Genomic DNA, 16853 nt, shown 5'->3' with positions numbered 1-16853 from the left:
AATCTTTCTTCTCAGGCCAGATTTCCTTCCTTGAGATTCCTTTTACTGATCCTGGTTTCCAAATCCTTGACAATTTTTCTCATCTTCCCTTTTGATTTTGGGGGGCCAGAACACAGTTAAAAACTCCAGATGGGAGCTGTCCAGTATGTAGCACAATGGTGGTTTGGATAGTGTTGATTCAGCATGAGATTTCAGCAGCTTTTTCTGAAGCCACTCTTCAGTTTGCGGTCACTTCAAATTCCTGGATAGTTAATTAAGAAACCAAGACTACTGTTCTATACTTACTTGTACACTTGAATCTTTAAAAACCAAAACAGGTTTGGGGCACCTGGGTGGCTCAGTTGGTTGAGCGTCCGACTTCAGCTCAGGTCACGATCTCACAGTTCATGGGTTCGAGCCCTGTGTCGGGCTCTGTGCTGACAGCTCAGAGCCTGGAGCCTGTTTCAGATTCTGTGTCTCCCTCTCTCTCTGCCCCTCCCCCGTTCACGCTCTGTCTCTGTCTTAAGAATAAATAAACATTAAAAAAAAGTTAAAAAAAAAACAGGTTTGTATTTGTTTTTATTAAATGTGATCTTAATAGTGTCAGTTGCAGTTCCTGGCTCCTCCCTCTCAGTGCCTCTTTGAACTTTGATTCAGTACTTTTCTCTCAGTCTTACATCATCTACTAATTTGATAAATATGCTTTCTCTGTCTTCCTTTGGATTACTAGCAAAAATGGTGAATCAGTCAGGACTTATATACCAGTCCTTGTGTTATGTTGCTGTGGACTTTCTCTTGCTGTGTCAGTTTTGGTTCATGAATTAGCACCCAGGCATGATGATCACAACTGAAGCCCACATTTAAAAAAAATCTTGTCTACAAGGTATTGTAAGAGGTTGTCAGATGCTTAAAATAATCAAGATGTTCTCTGTGGCATTTCCCAATCTGCCAGTCTTGGTATCCTTGTCAGACCATGAAAATAAGGTTAGTTTTTCATGTCCTAATCTTAGTGAAACCACAGTAGCAATCATTTATTTCTAAGTACTTATAAGCCACACGTTCAATAATCTTTTTGTTTAAGTCTGCTGGGAATCAGCTGCAATCTACTTTTTCCTTTATTGAATACCAGGTTTGCTTGTTCAGCTCCAGATTTCTGACCCAGATCTTATTTGCCATAATTTATTTCAAGTTATTTTGTTTATATTGTTTACTTTGTGGAAATGTATTCAACGTTCAGAATTTTTTAAACTATAAAATAATATTACAGTGGAAAGTTTACCGGCCCTGCTCCCAGGTACCCACCACTCCTCCCCATAGGCAGCCACAATTAGCAGTTCCTTGTATATCTTTTCAAGGATACCTTATGTGTGTATAAACAGGCAAATGCAAATGTATGTTTTCTCACCTTCTGTTTGACCCAAATGGTAACATGTTATACATACTCTTCTTTCTGCACTTTGCTTTCTGTACTTTATAATGTATGTTGGTCATCTTACATATCAGTATATGAAGAGTTAACTCTTTCTTTTTTAATAAGTGCCAGTATTCCATTGTCCAAATGGAGTCTCTTCGTTCCATTTTTTAACCATTTTTCAAACAGTCTTCCTCTGAGGAACTTTTAAATTGTTTTCAGTCTTTCGCCATACAAACCGTGCTGTAGTTTGTTGTTTTGCATACATGCAAGAATATCCATAGGATAAATTCCTAGGAATAGAATTGTAGTTAGGAAGAGTACATACATCTGTGATTTGGGTAGATGTTGCTAAGTCACCCTCTGTAGGGTTATGCCGATTTCTACTCTCCCCTGCAGCCTATGTGAATGCCTGTTCCCTAAACTCTTGCTGGCAGAATGTGTTAACCGTATTTTTGGATATTTGCATTTCCGATAGGTAAAAAATAGTATGTAGGTATTTTAAGTTTGTATTTCTTATATTACACCAGGTTGTGCGCCTCTTTATACACTTAGCTATGTGTATTGCCTTTTCTTGACCTGTGCATGTGCTTTACCTGTTTTTCTATTGTGTTGCTGATCTTTTCCTTATCGGGTCTACAGGAGCTCTTTCTAAATCAGAAAATTAACTTCTAATAGGAGCTCCCTGGTTGTCATTTGTCTTTTGACTTTGCTGAAGGTTATTTTTGTCATAGAACTTATTTTAAGTAGTCAAAATTATCCAACTTTCCATTTATGGTTCCCAGATTTTGTGTCATCATTAGGAAGATCAGTTAGTACTTTTGTATTTTAGTTCCTTTACCTTCAAGTCTTTGATTCACTAGAAGTTTAACCTAGTTCCAAATAAGCAGAATATGATCCAGCTTTTACTCCATATGGCTACTCATTTGTCCCGAGTTTATAGACTAATGCATTTGTCCCCATTGATTTGGAATGTCACTTTCATCCTATTTTTACTTTCCTGTGTTTATTTAGATGTATTTCTAGACTATCCATTCTATCCTAGTGATCTGTGTGATTATTCATGTGAGAGTACCACATGGGTTTGTTTTGAGGCTTTGTGTTTTAGAATCTAGACCCATCCCCTCTTGTTGTGGTTGTTGTTGTTTACGTAGGCTTTATGCCCAGTGCAGAGCCAGACACAAGGCTTAAATTCACAACCCTGAGATCAAGACCTGACCTGAGATCAAGAGTTGGATGCTTAACCAACTGAGCCACCCAGGCGCCCCTCTTATTTCTTTAATCCAAATTATCCTGTCTGCTCAAGGAGTTTTGTTTTCCTGTATGGACTTTAAAACTGTTTTACTTCTTCCCTTCACACCCCCTCCGCCCTGAAAAAAAAACCCTGTAGTATAATTATTGCAATCACATTAAACTTATAAATTAACTTAAGGAGATTCAACATCTTTATGGTATCTTTTTAGTAAGAATGTGGTATGATTTTCCATTTCTCCAAGTTTCTCTTGTGTTGTTAGGAATGTTTCCTTCATATAGATCCTACAGAATTCTTAAGTTTACTATTATAAGCTTATTTTTTAAATCCTACTGTCTTACTGAATTGTTTACTAATTATAGTTGTTACTCAGGTAAATCTCATGGATTTTCTAGGTGTGTTATCTGTAAGAAGTGATAATTTTACCTTCTCCATTCCAAGTTTTACATTCGTGATTTCTTTCTCTTGTCTATTTGCATTGGCTCCTATCAGTACAGTGTTAAATAATAGCAGGCAGCTTCATATTGTTCCTGATTTTATTAGGAAAACTTCTAGCTTTTTCCCTATAAACATATTGCTGGCTTTTAGGTTGAACCAGAACTAGTTTACCATTTTAAGGAAGTCATCTATCCCTATTTTATTGAAAGTTTTTATCAAGAATGGATTTTGAATTTAGTCATGGCCTTTCAGCATCTATGAAGATGATCATATGTTTTTTTTCCCTCTCCTTTGATCTAATAATAAAATCTTCATATTAATGGATTCTGTAATATTGAACCTGTCTTTACATTTCTTGGAAAAAAAACAAAACACCTGGTTGGTGGAGTATTCTTTAATGTAAAATTCTTTCCATGTAGCTTACTAATAGACTTTTTTCATTGATTTTTGCAAGTGGGATGGCCCTGTCCTTTTTTATAATATCTATGGATTTTGGTGTCAGTATCATGCTTGTATTATAAATATAATTTGGTAGGTTTTCTTTGGAGCAGTTTAAATACTATTTGAATTGCTTAGGCTTTTGTATTTTAAAGGTCTGGGCCTAATGTCTGTCTTTCTTTCTTTCTTTCTTTCTTTCTTTCTTTCTTTCTTTCTTTCTTTCTTTCTTTCTTTCTTTCTTTCTTTCTTTCTCCCTTCCTCCCTCCCTCCCTCCCTCCCTTCCTCCCTCCCTTCCTCCCTCCCTCCTTTCCTTCCTTCCTTCCTTCCTTCCTTCCTTCCTTCCTTCCTTCCTTCCTTCCTTCCTTGCATAGAGGGAGGTAGTTCTTTGATAACTTTCTCTGTCAACTGTCCTATAAGGGGGTAAGCACATGAACTCTTATGACACGCTGTCCAGGTTCAAATCCCTGGTCAAGCCACCTTCTAGCAGTATGACCTTGGTTATTTAATCTCTCTCCACCTTCATTTCCTTGTCTATAAAGTGAGAATTATAATAGTGCAAACCTCATAGGGTTGTTCTGAGAATTATATTAGTTAGTAATGTCAGGCACTCTGAACATTACCTGACATATAATAAATGGTCAGAAAGTGCTAGCTATTTTTATCATGTCTTTTTCTAGGAAATTACACCATGATTCTTTGAGAGTATGGCCATAACTCTATAAAGTCCCACCTGCCCCCATCTTTAGTACACTGGGATAGGTATTCTCCATCTATGGAGAGTAATGTTCATGTAAGTAAGATATTGCTCTCACCCCATTGCCTTATCTGTAATGGGCTTCCCATCCTTCTCAAGCATGTTGTTTCTACCCAGTTGCAGGTCATTTGCCTTGATAGGAAAACAAAACCTTCAGAAAACGGGCATAGGATATGTTGCTGTCGTAGCTTTGATGGCCTTTTTGGTTGTCCCAATGTGTTTTGTATAAGCCTTAACTTGTTCCAACTACAACTTCCTATAATTCTCCTTCTGTGTTTCTTCTTGCATCTTTTGATTACAACTCTTGTAAAACCTGAGTTGATCAGAGAGTTTCATGTGGAACTGGATTGGCTCATTTAGTTTGGCTCATGCATGGGGTTAGAATTCTGCTTTTTAAGAGTGTCCTATTTTTCTCAGAGTTCTGACCTTGGAAAACAACTGCGTTCTGGTTGCTTAGGGCGTATATGTCTAATTATAGTCAGTGTTCCTTCCCATGGTATTACCCTCTAGAATGATAGTCACTTTTACCTGAGTTGCCTGTGGTTTGCTGGTTGGTCTGAATGAACTCTAGTTACAGTTTGCATCTTCACTCTTGATAGATTCAGCTGTGAGAAGAGTAAGTAGGGAATTTCTTTTGCTGTAGGATTCATTTCTGAACACCACGTACCTCTCTGTCGAGGGTAGCCTTTGGCCGTGGCACAGCCTGTGCCTGCCAGCCACTGGGCTTGAGTTTTACTCATGTGTTCAGCAGCCACTATATTGCTGGTCATCTGACTTACCCGAATTGCATTTAACTTTTTTCTGGAGTTAAAGATTCTTGCCACATGTTTCTCTCAGTTGGGATGCAAGATTAATGAATTCCTCTTTGTAAAGTTTAGAAGCCGGTGAAAAGGCCTCAGACGTGTAGATAATTTTGAAAACACTTTCATGAAAAAGTAGCTCATTAGATTCACTCTTTTCTTGTTTGTTTTTAAAATTTATTCATTATTGAGAGACGGAGACACAGAGCGTGAGCAGGGGAGGGGTAGAGAGAGGGGGAGAGACAGAATCTGAAGCAGGCTCCAGGCTCTGATCTGTCAGCACAGAGCCCGATGCGGGGCTCGAACTCACGAACTGTGAGATCATGACCTGAGCCGAAGTCGGTCGGTCAACCAACTGAGCCACCCAGGCGCCCCTCACTCTTGTGTTTTAAGAGTGAGCTCTTATTGGGTAAAGAGCGTTGGTCACTAGGTTTTCCTGCCAGAACTGGCCTTCAGAAATCCAGTGGCTGAGTGGTGTAAGGCAGACCATACCACAGGAGATGTAGCGATTGGTGCCTTCAGGGAGGGCTTGCAGTGTCATACGTAGTTCTGTGAGGAGGTCTTATTCTGCAACCAGATGGGCTCAGAGCCAAAAGGAAATTTCCCTGCTGATTTAAACCCCTTTGAGTTTTCCAAATCAGTATCTAATGCATTTGCAAAAGCACTGCAACTGCTAATCGCTCCCATGGCCTCATCTGGCCAGCCAGCAACAGGCTACAAATCGATCTTTGTACAAGGTGTTTGTTTATAATTTATGGAGCTGATAGGAAGGCAGAGCCATCTGCTCCTCCAGGCATCAGTATTTCTAACCCCTCCCATTCCCTGCTAGGGCATTTTCACTTGGAAATCATTTATAATTAGGAGGAGATTACATTGCGGAGTCTGGAACATGGCTTCCTGCTGTCTTCTGCATCATTTTTTCTCCCCCTGGAGCTGCCCCCTGAAGCTCTTAAGCAGCTTTGATTTGAAAAATCCTTTCTTTCCTAACCTTTATTTCCATTCTGAGCTGCCCCATCACCCTTCCCCACGTGTGCTTTTGCCTTTAAGTGCAGGGCAGGTTGCTGGAGCTACAGCTCAGGGATCAAGGACTGTTTGGTAAGGCAGCAGTTTTCAAGTGTGGTCCCAGACCAGCAGCATCAGAGGCATCTGGGAACTTGTTAGAAATGCAAATTCTCAGGCCTCACCCGAACATTCTGTGTTTTAATAAGCCCTCCAGGTGATTCTGATGCATGCTAATACTGGAGAAGCACTGTGATAAGGCGAGGCAGAGAGCAGAACAAAGATTTCTACTGGTGTGTGGGTTGCCAGTGCCTTAGGCTTTATTTCATTTCACCTTTTTCTCTACCTGCTCACATTATTGTTCAGTCCAGAAAGGGTGAGTTGTCCTTGTCATGAGTGCATTACTTTCCTATGGCCCCAGAAAACAAGAAACCTCTCCCTGTGTAAATTAACTCATCAAAATTTCAGCCTCATGAGGAGAAGCTACACAAGTGAATTGAAGCAGTGACCACTCACCATTGTAACTGAACATTTCCATCTCCATGTGGGAAATTAATAGACAACGGGCAGCAAATGTAAGCCACTAATTGGAACTTTGAAATAAAAATGAAATTGTAAACACACCACCCAGTGCTCGCAGAAGTGAAGCTACCAAATCACTGTGTGCCTGCCACATCCCCTTCATTAGGACAGGAGTGAAGCCCCGGGTCACTAGCTGCACAGTTGCTGCGATTAAACATACGCCTGGAGAAGCTCTGCCTGAGTTTTCGGCATTCTCTTTTCATTTGTCATTTGCATGTCTGTCTGTGAGCTCCCTGCAGTGACTGGGAGCACTTGTGAAACTGGGTGGAGTTGGTGGGGAAGGAACAAAATTTGGGAGGTGGCCATTGATTTGGATTCATCATAATGTAGTAAACACAAACACAGTGGCTTGGACTGGAGGCTGACAAAATGCTTTTCTGTCTATACGCCCAGTTTTTCAGCGTTTTAGAGCCAGGCTTTCCAGAAGAAGGAAAACCTTACTTGTACTCTCCTTGCCACCCTGGCTCCCCTTAGGAATTAATCTGACAGTAAGCAGTTAAGTGCTTTTTATTTTACGTTGGTGGTGAGTTCTGAGGGTCGCTATAGATTTCTATATGTTCAACTGAGTTGTATGTGAGCACACGTGAGTGAGATCTATGTATCAGGGAGATAAGAAAGCCTACTTTCATAAAATAGCCATCATGTGTTTTTAAGATATTAAATGTGGATAAAATGGTAATTGTGCAAAACTGTTTTAAAGTTTCTTATAGTCTCAATTGTCAGTTTCTTTTTATCTTTCTGAGGGTTGTGCCAGCCTCAAGTTTAGAAGATCAAGATGGACTCACTCCCGAAGCTTCCCCCATTCCTTTGTTTTGTTCTCTTTTTTATATATCGCCAATTGGAATCATGTGTCAGCCTAGGGAAGGAGGAAAAGATCGTCATTTTTTGGCACCAGGCTGGGGACCCTGAGTAAGGAGCAGACGGTCTCAGTGCTAACTAGATAAATCTAGCCACACAGGCTAGAGCAGATGGTGGGTTGGAAGTTGAGCAGTACAGAGCCCTAATGGTGATAGCAGTGAATATTTGGATGTCATTATTTTATTAGTTAGCAAACAGAACCATCCTTGTGGTCCCTCCTCGGTTTTATGTGTAATGGTGCTGTAGGTGTCAGCCCCCAAGAGTTGGCACAATAGCCTAATCAATGTGTTCTGATGTCTTTTTTGATCTACTTTGTCGTCTCTGCAACTTCATTAACAACACACAGGGAAAGGAGGATGAATATAGAGTATTAGAAATTACTGTGGGTCCCTGAGCCCCTAAACCTTAGGCCCCTGAAAAGCAATTCTTTGTTTTGTTTTCCTTAATTTCATGGGGGAACTTGCCCTTGACCTTCCTTCCAGGGCAGGCCTTTTGACTTCCTAGAATAGATCACCTGGAATCTGGTGAGTGCAGCTGAGCTTGATTTTTTTTTTTTTTTTTTTTTTAACCATAATGCTTTTGACAGTGGACATTCAAGTAGTCTCCTTCAAATAAGAGAAGGACTGAAAAGTTTGTTTTCGTGTGCACTTGAAGTAGATCTAAGTGAGACAAAGCCCAGAGGAACTTGGTCCCTTTGGATGTGTTGTGCCGTTCTGCTTGTGCCCTTGGTGTGGGCATTCTGCTCCCAAGCTCACATCAAGGGTAAGCTGCTTCCTCTTGGCAGGGAATTAGACAGTGGGCTTAGGAGATTCAAATGAAAACCCAAACAAAGCGTGCAGGCACAGGACCAGTGCTGACCAACATCTCAGTCCTGTCACATGGAGCAGATCCTCCCCACATTCTTCCACCACCCCCACCCCCACCCTACTCCCTCCTGCTGAGCCTGCTGCCTGGCTGACCCTGTGCATAATTCTTTGTAGCTGCCAAGTACAGACTGAGGCTGCCCCTGGCTGTTTGCTTATGGCATTGGTAAGGCCTACGGCATAGTGAGAAATGAAGAGTTCTAGCCATCCAGCCACAGCTGGGCTTTGTTTCTCTTTGTCCTCTCTTGTGGAGTTAGGAACAGGTGTTAGCAAGGACCTGTCCAGAAGTCTGAAGTCTCTAAATGTTCCATCTCCCTTAAATGAGAAAGTAAGGCACAAACTCATGAAATGACTTCCTTCTCCAAAGTCGCATAGCAGGTGTGCAGTAGGATCCTCACCCCAAGGAAGCTTTACCTGTATCACCTTTCTCTTGGAATCAGTGGTTTTGCATTTTCATTCATCTTAGTTTTGATCTCTTGGACAATAACAGCTGCTGAGTGGCTCTCCAGGAACAATTTTTAATAACTTTTTCCATATCTAATCTCTCAAATGATGTTTCCAAAGTGTGAGCTAAGACTCAGCAGGTGGTTGTGATTGTGTTGACTATCTGTCGTTTCCTATTAAAATGGTAAAAGAGACATATCTTTCCAGTCTCTTGTGTTGCTTCTTCCATGAAATTTTAGTTTGATTGACAAGGCAGCCTTTAGCGATTCTAGAGAGGGTTCAGGCCCTTAGGAAAGCCCCCAAATTTCTTGGCCCAGAATTTTTTACACCATCAACTCCAAACTTTCTTACCCTCTTTTCTTTCTTTGTCTGATGCAGCCTCCGTGAATGTGCTGGTGCAGAACTGCAAGATCTACAATGATGCCAGCTGTGACATTTCTGCAGATGGCCAGCTCCTGGCAGCTTTCATCCCTAGCAGCCAGAGGGGCTTTCCTGATGAAGGCATCCTGGCAGTGTACTCCTTGGCCCCCCATAACCTGGGTGAAATGCTCTACACCAAGCGATTTGGTAAGGGAAAGAAAGCCCAACCTAGTGACAGAGGGATGCCGGTGCCTTTGCATGGGCATTCCTAGGTGAAGTACAGCTTAGGTTGGAGTACTGATCATACCCTGCCCCTGCCTCCTTAGGGCACAGGCCAGAGGAAGATTGCTTGGCAGGAGTCTTGGCTGGTAGCATTACAGAAAAATCTCAAAATAAGAGTCCTTCCTGCCATGACAGCATCACCAACATGCTTCTGCTGTGATGGCCATAGATAAAGGAGGAGCTTTGGTCATGGCTTGGAGAAGCTTATACACCGTGAGGCAGTTTGGCCTTATGTATTAAGAGCCCCTAAAATGAATGTTCCCTTCAATCCAGGAATCCCACTTCTAAGGAAATAATTAGAAAACTATACAGAGATTTATGTACGAGGATGTTCACAGTAGTGTTACTTATAGGGAAAATGTCAAATGGTGAAGAATTGCTTAAATAAATAAAGGTGCATTGATAGGGTAAAATACCATCTGGCGTTTAAAATGCTCTTATAGAAGAATATTTAATGGTGGAAAAATGGTCCTAATGTATGAAGTGAAAATGGATTTCAAAATAGTATTTTCAGTATGGTACCAATTTTTTTAAATGTGATTCTATGATGACAGTGGTGAGCATTTGTTAAGTACTTTCTGTATGTCAAACACTGTATTCAACACTTGAGACACCTTCTCATTGTACTCCTCACTGCACTCCTATGAGAGAGCCCCTGGGTAACCAAAGACGCAAACTGAAAATAAAGAGAAAAGACTGAGAGGGAACATTATTGCCTTGTGATGGCAAGAACTCTGGGAAACATCTCTCTGTTCTGTTGGCTCTCAGGTCCCAATGCCATTTCGGTGAGCCTGTCCCCAATGGGCCGATACGTAATGGTGGGCTTGGCCTCGAGGAGGATCCTGCTGCATCCCTCCACAGAGCACATGGTGGCCCAGGTCTTCAGACTGCAACAGGCCCATGGTGGCGAGACCTCCATGAGGGTGAGTGCCACGGCTTATGCCTCCACTGTCGGGCAGCTCTCCAGGCTTGGCAGGGTAGTGAAGGGCAATGGTGTGATCTCCCAGCCTAGACTAGAGGTAGCATGTTCGTAAAGAGTAAGGAAAGACTGCAGTCCGGCCCATCCATGACCAGCTTTTGGAAGCTCTGGACTATTAAAAAGCAGGAACTTTCTCACACCCTCGTTCCTGAGCTGAGCTCCCCAGAGGCCTGAAAGTGTCTTTGGATGAAGACCAAACTGAGTACCTCCTTACCTCAACACGAGACCTTTAGTCTGGAGATACATAAAGGACCCAGTGAAATATTTATGCTTATTTAAAAAAAATTTTTTTTGAAGAAGCAAACTATAAAAATTGATAAATGGTATACTATGAAATGTTCTTTTCCGTGGGTTGTAATCATGTTGGAGGATGAGGCCTTTCGGTAGCCGCTGTGCTCTTAATCATCTCGTCCATTTCACTACCAGAGAAAGGTCCTGTTGGGGCCCTGTCTTGTCTGAGGTGGACCTCTCTTATACTGCTGTAAAAGCCTTCTGGGCATCATGGGGTTAGTGGCCTTCTGAACTCAAGCATACTAGTTTCTGACTGAGTTCCCATGGGGGCTGATTTGCTTTTGCTGAGGGGAATTGAGCATTTGAATGGTTCTCTAATTAGATGGTATTTAAGCTCTGTCTCAAGCTAAGAACCTATGAATTCCCTTAGCACTTTGTGCTGTGCCATTTATAGTTTTATGCACTTGTTTATGTGTTGTTTTGTGTTTTCTTTAGCTGAGTGGTGTGTATGTTTAATCTGCCCAATTAGGTTCCGTGTAAGCTCCTTAGGGGCATATCCCCCAGGGCCCTTCATTTAGTGCTGTGCATGTAGATGTTTGATGCCTGGAATGGGAGCATTTGTTTTTTTAAAGGAAAAAAAAAAAGAGAGAGAGAGATAGGATCCACTGTGTAGAAAGTGACGGAAAGTGGGTGGCCTAGCATGGTTGTCGCCAGCCTCTTCTCCCTCCCATCTCCTACAGGGACCCTCTATCCAACTCTGCTGAGCCACTTCCAAGCACCCGGAATTTCAGAAGGTTCTTTCTTGTCAGTGTGCCTTTACTTGGACTGTCCTCTCTCTCAAACCCAACGTCCGTAGCTCTTCCCCTTTTCCAGGACCTTTCCAAATCACTCCCTCTTTGTACCACCATTGTACCTGGCTACTGGCACGCGTATTCACACTCATCACATCAGACTGCACTTACTTCTTCCCATGTCATTCTCCTCTTTGGAACTGTGAGCTCTTCGTGAGCGAAGACCATATCCATTTCGCCTTTATGAAGTTCAAGTACAAATAAGGAACTTGACATCTAGGAGAAGCTGAATGAATGAAAGAGGATCTCAAGGCAAGCATTCTCCTTAACATTTCTAGGTGGTATCGAGCAGAACCAGTGATAGGTGACAGCATATTCCACCAAGCCTCTGAAAGGGGTGAAACATGAAACAGGCAGTCTGTGCCCTTGAAATCATACTGCCAGGGAAGTCCCAATTCTTGAATTCCAGATGACTTTGGAAATATCTGATATTAGGTGATTGGGAGAACACATTCTGGGAAGTTCACAGGCCTGTTTTCTTACCTAGACATTTGAGGATGGACATTAAGGTTTAGTTTAAGTATTCTTATTTTGGTTCTCTTCAGATTAGGATGGTAAAAGTACCTGGTGTCTGCCTTGCACCACCTAGAATCCTGGTCCCAACAGCTGTTCTTCTAAATCCTTCCTGCCTAATCGTGGAATAATTGTTTATAATCATTAAGAGACAGGATCTGATTTCGGCAACACTAATGGACATCTCCAGCCTCTTCCGGAAGCCAGGGCTCCTGCCCAGCTCCTGGGCATAGCCTGCCAGTCCACCATCCTAGCAAGGTTCCTCTTTTCCATAAGTAGCTTAGAAACATCTGGCTAAGGGCAGACAGCTACAGGGCGGAAGCCAAGATGTTGTCACGTATGGGGCTGGCAGCTCAGGGAATGCAGTTGGAGGAGTCTGCTGAGGAGATATGGTGATCCGTTGCTGTCCTGCTAAGGGGCTCAGGGCAGCTAGCCAGCTGCTGCATGCCTCGTGACAAGAGCTATTTCTCAGGCCTCCTGGTGAGGCTTTTTTGATTCTCAGTAGGCACCATCTGCCACTTAGGGAGCTGAAGTGACTAGAAAGCTCCCATTTGGGAAGTGTTCCTCTCACCTAAGAGACAGGATCCAGGCTGCTGAACAAGGTTTTGCTCACCCTGTGTCCACCACATCTGCCTTTAAACCCCTGCACTACAGAAAAGTTTCTGGTTTTCCAGGTCTTGGTTGCCCCTTAACATCCAAAGGCACCAAAGCACTCAGAAAATATCCCTGAATTCAGTCATTGGTGGAAGGGAAGACACCAGCTTTTTTGGATAGCTATGCTGTACCACCGTTTAAGTCAAGGAGGGCCTTTTTGTCTGAGATCAGGGAGCGAGGGTTTAATGGGACAGTAGAGCATCTTCCTCTTTGCACAGGTAAGTATGGGTGGGTGTCTCCATCTGTAATGTAAAGCTCTGTCTTTGAAGGAATGCTTTTGTGGGTGATGGGCCTATCCTCAAGCTTCTCTACCCAGAATTCATTCCCCTTCTTTTTGGTGGTCCTTCTTGGAAATCACCATGATGTAATATTCAGAGGGGTAAGCTTGTTGGGTCAACTGACATTCCCAGGAGAACATCCTCCAGAGCATTGACTTACCTTATTTTAATTCCCACTAAGTGACATCTCTCCCCAAGAGATGATCTCTTACCCAGCCCCATATGAACACTCTTCTGAAAATGAATCGCTGATTGCTGCTTTGCCTTGATGCATTTATTCTAAGCAGTTTTCAGACCTCTGGATCAGTGCTTCTCAAACTGTGTTCCTCCAACAACCTGTGTTAGAACACCTGGGGTCCTTGTCAAAACCAGACATGACCACAGCAGCGGCGGGGTGGGGGTGGGGGGGGGGCTACATATCTGCATAAGAATGGGGCGGGAGGGGTATCTGCATTTGTACATGAAACTTTCCAAGTAATTCTGATAACACACTTGAGTTTGAGAGCCGCTGTTCTTATGGACTCCTTTCTTCATTTTAGGTTTCTGCCCGCAGCCCCTTCAAGCAAGGGGGAGAGACACAGTCTCTGGTTTACATGTGGTTTTATGCGTGGGGCTTGGATCCTTGGCTAATCCTGTCACAGGCACTGTGGCCTTTGTGCTCCACTTCCTGCCAGACCTTACTTAGCTTGTTGGCTCTCTGTGCTTCCCCTCCTGTCTTCTCTCAGTTGTTGTTGCCTTCAAGAGCTCTCCCATGAATATCTGCGTTCTGGATTCTGTTCTGCCCCTATGTCGAGCCATTTTAATTTTTACCTTTGTTTCTAGGATCACGGTCTTTTTGATATTTCCCTTCTCTGCTTCTGAGACTAGGCTCAGAGTAAGACTGAGCACATATTTGATCATCCCCTCCCTTCTGCCCATTCCAGGTTCCTCCAAGCTGGGTATGCTATTCTGTGACTCAGGGTCTTATTTGTGTCTGGCTACCTTCTACTTGAGCCGGGGAACGCTCTTTGCTAGTTTCTGTTTGGTTTTTGAAGTTAGGCATTTGGAGATTGCTGAGCTCAAGTTTTGCTAAATTCTCAAAACACTGAACTGCCTGTGTGCCCTCTCTGCTTTCATTTTCTAATTGGAATAAGGCATAATATTGTCACAGAAAACTGCAATTAATTTTCTAAAATAGTGGCAACTTGCACATTGTAATAACTTTGGTTGTAACCAAGTGAAAGCATAATAACAAAAATATAAAATTACTAACGACACCAGAAATAGTCCTACACCAGACTGTTCTTCCATTTTTATATCAGTAATAAGTGCTGTTTTACCTAGGGCAAAAGTCAGCAGCTGTAGGGGCTGGGGAGTGGTGCTGGGGCATTTTGAACTGGAAAGCAAGAATAAGGATTAGTGCTTTCAACACCGGAATTAAGGTGCTGTGTATTCTTTTTCGCAGATGCATGGACCATCCCCCCAACAGGTGGGGGTTGGGGGCATAGAAGTGGTTCAGTAAGAACCGAAGAGGATCCTTGTTGCGTAATCCCTACAGGTCCTAGAGGCACTGGTTGCTTGAATCTTCCCAGTGCTGGTTTGCTTTTCTCTCTGGTCATTTTATTGGCAGAAGTGATGGATGAGGACACTGTCATTTGACTTGGGTGGGAGAAGCTCTAGGAGAGAAAGCAATTTAGCTCTCCTTTCTCTGTGGAACAGCATTGTGCTTTTTAAGGCAAAGCCTCAAATACTTAATAAGGTCCACTTTATTGGAAGCTTTTTCTTTGTGGTTATGTGGTAGAACTGCATTTAAGTGTTGAGCAACTATTACCTAGGCGGATTGTTAGTTTGCAGGGGGTGTTGGAAAGAGAGGCAGCTCCTCTCTCCCCCTTCTCTCCCCTTTACTCCCCTCTGTTCGTCTCTTCTCCCTGTCTCTCCCTCTTCATTCCTCTCCTTCCCTACTTCTTCACCTTGCGAGTTCTGTTCTTCAGTGGTGGACTGTCCCTGTGTATATCTTCTTCCTCTGGGGCTCTGGCTGTAGAGATCTGCATCCCCCTCCTTCTCTAGGCAGCGGGGAAAGAACACAGATTTGTTACCGTTTTTTACAGACCTACGATCTACTCTTAACTAACTGGACTGTAGTTCTCAATGTGTACTCTGCTGAGACCACATCAGCATCATCAGAGAACTTCGTAGAAGCTCCGATTCTCAGCCTCATGTGAGGCCTGCTGAATCAGGCTAGGGGCGGGGCCCAGCCATCCTTGTTTTACCAAGCCTCCAGATGACTCTGCCCACTCAGTCAAGATTGAGAACGAATCACTGGCTGCATGCAGATTCTGGTTAGACCTCACCTATCAGTATAACTTTGTCCTTTTCCTTTTTGCTCTCACCGTCCCTAGAACCTCATCTGGTTACTTCCATGGCTCCTAATAACAGTATCTCTCAGATACTTCTAGCAAGTTGAGAAATTGATGTGTATCTCCAGCCTAAAGCATTCTGCATCATGCTAACATCCTAGTGGTAGTACTTTAAGAACTAATGCTGTGAGGCCTTTTCCCATTTCTGATTAAAATTCTTACCTGCCCACATTTGACTTTCCTTGAGCTCTTAACCACAAGGCCTTGCCTGCTTGCCTGCACGCTATAGAATACAGAGATGCTTTGGCTTAAAAAGTGAGAAGCAGTATCTTTATCTTTCTCTCCAGGCCCTTCCCCATCTAAAGGAGTACTTCTTCAGTTCCTTTTTCCAGTATTCCACTCACTGTTATCCTTGGATGGGAGATACCACTATGATGCCCATTAATGGATGTCATCTTGGTTATAAAGAAACATCAGTTGTCTTTCTTTTATAGCCATTTTCTGTCACTTTTATAGCCATCTTCACAGAGCCTAGTGACTGATTATTATTATAAATTCATTAAAATCAACCACAGCAAAGGCTTGATATCCAGAGTGTTCAAATTAGTCATAACTAAATTGTAGCTTAGATCTTAGGGCAGCATGGGTGTCCAGCGCTGTCAGCCCTGGCCAGTGTTTATGTAACTAACGTGTACAGGCTCTTTGGGCCAGTCCTAGCTCCATGCTTCAGTATATAATCTTCACTATAACCTCTTTGCCCAGAATTTAGCCTGTGACATAATCTACTCATCTCTACTTCCCTAGATTCTGAAAGTTTGATTTTCTTTTTTTTTTTAAGTTTTTTTTTCTTTTTTTTTTTTTTTTTTTAATGTTTATTTCTGAGACAGAGACAGAGCATGAGCAGGGGAGGGGCTGAGCGATGGAGAGACACAGAATCTGAAGCAGGCTCCAGGGTCCGAGCTGTCAGCACAGAGCCCGACGCGGGGCTCGAACTCACAGATCGCGAGATCGTGACCTGAGCTGAAGTCAGACGCTCAACCGACTGAGCCACCCAGGCGCCCCTGAAAGTTTGATTTTCAAAAGTCACCTAGAACTCTAGTCAATCTAGAGTATTCCCCAGAAATCTAAGGGAATGAGCCTTTCTTAATCTTGTCTGGCCTTGGGAGTGGCAAAAACCAAAAATAAAGATATTTTATTTTTGTACCCTGGAAGGAAGGGTACTATTTCTTCAAGGGGGGATTGGGAAAAAAGAGAGACAGCTTTGTTGTCAGAAATGATTTACTCTTTCCTAAGATTTTGTCCTCATTAATTTTCTTAAAGCCGCCTGTCAGTTGATTAAAAGCTGCTTCCGCTGCAATTATCTTAAAGTTGACTTCTGAGATGTGACACAAAGCATCTATCCTCAAACAGTGCCTTTCTTCAGCACATTGCAGGAAAGGGGGAGGGAGTATGGGAGAATTCAGGGGTGTCTCTGATGCACTTTGTCAGAGAAGGGAGGGGGCAAGATAAAACATTAAAAATAACAGTAGAGCTGCAATTAGTTTCGGTGAA

The 16853-nt window shown here is 42.8% G+C and overlaps 1 protein-coding gene across 9 annotated transcripts in view; it reads left to right on the top strand.

Annotated features, from left to right (window-relative positions):
* AMBRA1 (autophagy and beclin 1 regulator 1) overlaps positions 1-16853 on the top strand; it is a 179078-nt gene that overhangs the window by 137852 nt on the left and 24373 nt on the right. For all 9 annotated transcript variants that reach the window (XM_011286779.4, XM_011286778.4, XM_011286774.4 and 6 more), the window contains 2 exons: positions 9197-9385; positions 10229-10383. In XM_011286779.4, the coding sequence (XP_011285081.1) occupies positions 9197-9385; positions 10229-10383 (344 nt within the window). The remainder of the gene's footprint in view (positions 1-9196; positions 9386-10228; positions 10384-16853) is intronic.

Source organism: Felis catus, chromosome D1 (genome assembly GCF_018350175.1).
Source record: "Felis catus isolate Fca126 chromosome D1, F.catus_Fca126_mat1.0, whole genome shotgun sequence".
NCBI classification, from domain to species: domain Eukaryota; kingdom Metazoa; phylum Chordata; class Mammalia; order Carnivora; family Felidae; genus Felis; species Felis catus.
The sequence above is the reverse complement of the archived record's forward strand: the minus strand, read 5'-3'. Positions and strand labels throughout refer to the sequence as shown.